General features: G+C 31.8%; 1 protein-coding gene across 1 annotated transcript; it reads right to left on the reverse strand.

The window, feature by feature from the left end:
• Positions 1 to 4,302: 4,302 nt before the first annotated feature.
• On the reverse strand, positions 4,303 to 5,727 carry LOC110020544. The gene is made up of 2 exons (XM_020718687.1): positions 5,350 to 5,727; positions 4,303 to 4,584 (listed from the first exon to the last, which is right to left on the reverse strand). Exons 1-2 carry the CDS (start codon positions 5,530 to 5,532, stop codon positions 4,303 to 4,305), a joined length of 465 nt encoding a protein of 154 aa, XP_020574346.1. The 5' UTR covers positions 5,533 to 5,727.
• Between the last annotated feature and the right edge of the window lie 273 nt (positions 5,728 to 6,000).

The following is a 6,000-nucleotide window of genomic DNA, read 5'->3' on the forward strand; positions in this document are numbered from 1 at the left end:
CTTATAAAATAAAAATTAAAAAATAAAATGTTAGCATCAATTAAAAAAATTTTGTAAGTGAATTGAAGATAAAAAAAATAGTTTAAAGGTTTCTCAATCAATTCTGAATAAATGTGGTTATACATTAAAATAAGAATAAATCAATATGTGTGGTACACTATTACAATATAAAAACAAGCAATCAAATATTATACTAAAAAAAAATACCTCCCAAGAAGCACTAAAAGAATAAAATAGAAATCAAACTACCCGATTATGTCTTCAAAAATTATCATGCAACCATAAAATAATTTTATAGAGTAATATTTTTCATCAAAATAAACAATTCAAATAAAAGTAAAAACTTACTATTTGTTTGTATATTAATTTCTTTATTTGACTCTTTAGTAATGAAAAATGCATCCTCTTTATAATTTTTTTATTTTGATGAACATCATAATAAAGTTTAGGAGTACAATCATCTTCAACAATAAAAAAATCTATAGCTTCAGTGCATGTGTAATCCAATGGATCATAATTTATCTTTTTGAAGTTTAACATATTCAATAATATCATAAATTATATTTATAGTTAAAAACAATATAAAAAAAAAAAATACTAGCAAGCATACCTATTTGTAAAAACAAGATTATATCGAACATATACTAAATTATATAGTCTTCGATGTTCTGAATAATTTCTTTATTTTGCATGAATTTGCTCAAAAACACTCAAGTTTCTTTCACATCCAGATGTTAACTAAGAATATGACTAAATTTTGTAAATTTGGAGCACTTGAACCAAACATCTTCCACCATTCATATGTAAAACATCAAATAAGAATAACTTTAAGAAGAAGCCTAATTAAAAGCAAATTTAATTCAATGCAATTTATGAAATAGATTTCACCAATAAGTATTAATATTTGAGAACTTACTATATTGCATTTCTTTTGTCATAGATAAAGCAATTGACATTTCAAAGCTTTCCAATTTATCTCAAAAAGGTCTAACTTTAATCATTGCAAATGTAGGCTTTGCACGTACATCATTGTTTTCAATAACCTCAACCAAAACTTACATCACTTCGAATTTTTTACAGTAATTCCTAACATCATACTTAAAGTGTGGATTCAAAAAATATGTTGCAGAGTGAATTCCTTGAAGAAGTTAACTATTCCATATCCTCTTAATGAGGCTTGTGCATGGCTTGTTTAATAGTTTTACATTTCAGATTATATTTTTAACTTTTTCTTTGACTCTATACATTGCATCGTAAACATGCCCAAGTGATGACTTCTCATATCCATCAACTATTTGTAATAACCTTATAAGTGGTGTAGATATTTTTGACATAATTAGACAATTGTTCATAATCTCACTATCTAACATAATAAAACATGTATATCATTCCTTAATTGTTTTTTTTTTTTGTCAATTTTGATTATGTATTGTATGATCTCACTATCTAACATAATAAAACATGTATATCTTTCCTTAATTGTTTTTTTTTTTTTTTTGTCAATTTTGATTATGTATTGTATTTGTTAGTAGCAAGTTCTTGCAAATCATGTTTATGTTCAAAGACGCACAACTTATGTTCAATCTGATATTTTTTTCAACCAAGATAATATGAAAATATGATTATAAATAACTATTGTTACCTTCGATGCATATTTACCAACCTCCAATATACGAGACATACAACCAATATTCTTTAAGATTAAATTCAAGCAATGTGCACCACAAGGAGACCAATAAATGTTATTATACTTTTCATGTAATAAATCTCCAACTTTTTTAAGTGTGTTTCATTATCAGTGACAAGCTGAATGATTTTTTTTTTTGATTTACCCACTCAACAACTTAAACACATAAAGAACTCATAGTTGTTGCATCTTTCATGATATCAGAAGCTTCGATAGATTTTAAAAAGCATATATCTCTACGACAATAAACTAAATAAATGATCAATTTTCTATTCCTCGTGTTTGTCCATCCATTAGACATCAAATTATATCCATTTTTCTTTCAACAAAGTTTGAAAGAATCAATGAGTGACTTACATTCTCCTTATAATCTCTGAACAAGTTAACTCTCATTTGATAGAACAAAGGTAATTGATAATCAAGACCAAATGTAGTTCTTGCATCAATAGTTTTTCGAGCAAAAGGTAAATTTAAGGCGTTGAATATGATACAACTACCAAAAAACCATCTAACAAGTGGCATATCGACCCATACGATCTCTTTAGAAGCCAACACACTTTTTAGGGATGGTTGTGAGTTAGACTTAGTTTCAAGAACAAAATAATTGTCATTCTCATGTAGCTTTATTTTTTGTTTGTCTAATCATTTATCACAAACAATTGAACTTGATGATTTTCAATGAGAATAATATCTTTCTTCTCAATAAGATGTTCACCATACGTGTGAATATAATCATTCTCCTATTGTGTCTCCTTTTTTTTTATATGTCTTTCAATTTTTCTAACATTATGATGATTAATATGAAATTGAACTTTCTCACATGGTGCAATTCTTCCTTTAACCCCAACATGATGTTGTTCATCCTGCTTATGCCTCCACCTTTATATATCAATCCATAATGTCAACATTTAAACTATTTCTTCCCATAAGAAAATCTGAATTTCACTAAAATGATTCCATGTTAGATAAAACATTTCACGAACATTAAAGGAAAAAAAAACATAAGATTAACTTCAAGATGACTCCATATAGGAATAACAAAGAGACAAATTTGGAATAAATTATATATATATATATTTCATATATATATTTCAACACATTAAAAGAATAGCTAAGAATGGCAAATTGAGATAATTGCACAATGAACTTAACTATTATTGACCTCACGTTTGTGATGACCTACTCTCTCAATAGAAGCCCAGGACTCAACCTTTGGCTTCCTTAGTGACCTTCCTAAATAGCTATAGATGGGACTCACCCATATAGGACATCTAACCAATCCTACAATCACTTAGGGATTCTTGAGGTTAAGCCCAATTCCTCAACCCTTGATTGAGACGATCGAGGGTCTATCTCAGTGGAAGCCCAAGTTGACTTCTTATAGGTGGAAGATGCCTTAGGTTACCCATGGAACTCGGAACCATATGAATTCCCCTAAGGACCCATTGAATGTCTCAGGTATTCTCATTGACCCTACAGAAGCTCGTTAGACAGAAGATTAGGCCAAGGCCAACGAGGAATTCTTACCACCTTGCCCTAGAAAGGCTAGTGTCCTCAATCGACAAACTTCAAGCAAGTTGACCAACTGAATTACAAATGTTAAAATCAAATTATAATGCAAGCATGATATAAAATCTATAAAATCAATTAGATTCATAATGACATTAACAATGTTTCAATAATTGTTCCCTCATTTTTATAGTTGTTCAAAACGTCTCTATAAATACAAACAAAAATATGAATAAAAGGGATCTCTCCTTGATTATCCCTACATAAATTTCAGATTGATTTTACTCTCTCTTTTTCTCTCCCCTTTACTCGGCTTTAACTCTCGGGAAAATACAAATCAGAATCCAACACACACACAGATATATATAATAGTTTAGTGATATATCTCATTTTTAGACGAGAAAAATGATGTTACATGTTTGTCAAATTAAGACATAAATAAGAACACTAGTGAATATTCCATTATATCTTAAATAATTATTAAACTATTTTTTAACCTATTAATTTAATTATTGCATTTAAATGCGTGCAATAATTAATTAATCAACTTTATTTATCCCTTTTTCTTGCATTTATTTTGCATTAGTCACCTTAAAACAAATATCATAATTATAAATATAACCTTAACTAAAAATTAAGCTAAAAATATCACACTCATACTTGCTCATAATTTATAATTTTTGAACATGCAAAAAATATTAAAAAAATATCTAACATGGAAAGCAAGGAATCATATGTAATTCATCCCATAAAACCATGATATTTTCATAATTATTCCTTATATTTTACATGTAAAACCCCGAAAATATAATAAAATAAATTATAGCAATATATTAATTTATAAATATATCCTCTTTAACTATTTCTTTTAATAAATAACACAAGAATTACAAAAGTGAAATCATTTATCAATCAATAATAAGAGTTGAGATCAAGTTTGAGTTTCTTCGGAATAAAATCCAGCGGTACGAGCGAGTCGCACCGCGGGCACCGTGGGTTCGCCTTCGATACCAGCACGTATAAAAGGCAGCTAGGGCACGCAGCCGCCATCATCCCGCCGGCCGATTCAGATCCACCGTCGTCCTCCTCCGCAGCCGACCGCCGCTTCATCGACGTCGACGCTGTCGACCATGAAGGCGTGGGTGAACGGGGAGAAGCCGACCCGCACGCTCGAGTGCGGACTTTACTTTCTCCAGCGTGCAGACGCTCTGGAAATCGCTGCGATTTCGTCCTCCGTAGCCGAAACCCGTGCCGGCGAGCTTGAGATCGAGGAGGGAGGAGTTCTCGGGGAGGCAGATCGAGGAGGAAGATGGAGGAGGGAGATTGAGGTCGTGCAGTCCTTGAAGCGAGCGATCGGAGTCCATCTTGTGGAGGTATGTCTTTCCCGACTGCAGTTAAGATTAGAGTTAGGGTTTTGGGGAGAAATTTTGTGCGACGGGGTCGAATTCATTGAGGTAAATAACTAATTTCTGAATTAAAAATCTGTTGATGCAAATACTAGAATATTCGCTTAGTGTCATTTGTCAGTGCGTGATTTAAAATTTAACTATACCGATATGAAGATTAGAAACAAGTTAAGTTTCTAAGATAACTTCAGACTTCATTCAATTTCGATCAGATAATTAATTCAGATTTGAATTTTTGTTTTAAATTCATCATTTAAATATAGGTGTGAAATTTGTAAATACATAAGAACATAATTTATTAAGATCGATTTTGATCAAAGTATCTCTCAATAACTTCAGATAACTTTCAAGTACCATTAAAATTTTCGTCTATCTCATCCAAAAGTTTCGGAATATTAATCGGATTATAAATTTTTTTTCGAGTTATTATTATTTAGTATAATAAAATTATATATTTTAAAACATAATTTATTAATTTCAATATACAGTATTTATATAATTAGAAAGAAGAGATAAATAAAAACGCACAATAATTCAGCTTTTCATAAATAAATTAACGATTGATCAAATTTAAAGGCCAATTTCTTAAAAGGGTCATTGATTTATATGTTAAATTTAAGAACTCTTGAAGATTAAAATTATTTAAATTAAGAGAGAAAAATTAGTCCCAAATCAAATTTGAGCATGAAATTATTGATTGGGTGTATCGGAATCACATATTGAATTGTCAAGGTGACGAAGAGTTACCATTAGATCCAGATGCCGTTCCCAGCCTGATGGAACCTGGAGGTCAAGATCCACCGCGGATTCATTGGCGGAGGAGGCTGCGGCGCCGCCGCCACCGCCGAGGAGGTCACGGGTAAACAAATCCCGCTGCTTGCTCTCAGCTTCCTCCATAATCCGCAAAAGCATGGTCACCTCGGTCGCCATGAGCCTGGAATCAAGTCGTCACGCAGGAAGCTGTGAAAGGCTAGAGAGAGATGGGGGGTGGGGAAGGGGGGAGGAAGAAGATGAGCCTGGGGAGGGAGAGCATTGAAGGGGGAGGAGATAAATAGAGGGTTATGTGGGGTCCTGGATGCAATTAATGTGCGGCGTAGATATTATTGCAGCAGGGGACTTTGAGTAGAGGAGGCTGATGAGTAATTAATAGGTTTATTAAAATAGCAGTTTGTTATTATTAGCGAAGTTAATTTGGTCATTGGAATCCGATGCGTGTGGGGACAATCGGTTCATTTATTGCGCTAGGAAAAGTACAAGCTCTTAAAGCAATTAAGACTGATTAGTGGTCCTTCAAGCTATTAAAGTCGGGCTCCATGATTTTCAGCATGGTTCATATCCATAGGAATTATTAGAAACGTCTAAAAAAGTAATTCAATATAAAATGATTGTAATAACGAG

Source organism: Phalaenopsis equestris, unplaced genomic scaffold (genome assembly GCF_001263595.1).
Source record: "Phalaenopsis equestris unplaced genomic scaffold, ASM126359v1 Scaffold000002, whole genome shotgun sequence".
Classification (NCBI taxonomy): Eukaryota; Viridiplantae; Streptophyta; class Magnoliopsida; order Asparagales; family Orchidaceae; genus Phalaenopsis; species Phalaenopsis equestris.

Bases quoted from the DNA above. Each gene is read 5' to 3' on its own strand.
- LOC110020544 (XM_020718687.1), bottom strand. From the start codon at position 5,532: ATGGCGACCGAGGTGACCATGCTTTTGCGGATTATGGAGGAAGCTGAG. The intron at 4,585-5,349 runs GTAACTCTTCGT...TCTTAACTGCAG, and splicing joins AACGGCATCTGGATCTAATG to TCGGGAAAGACATACCTCCA.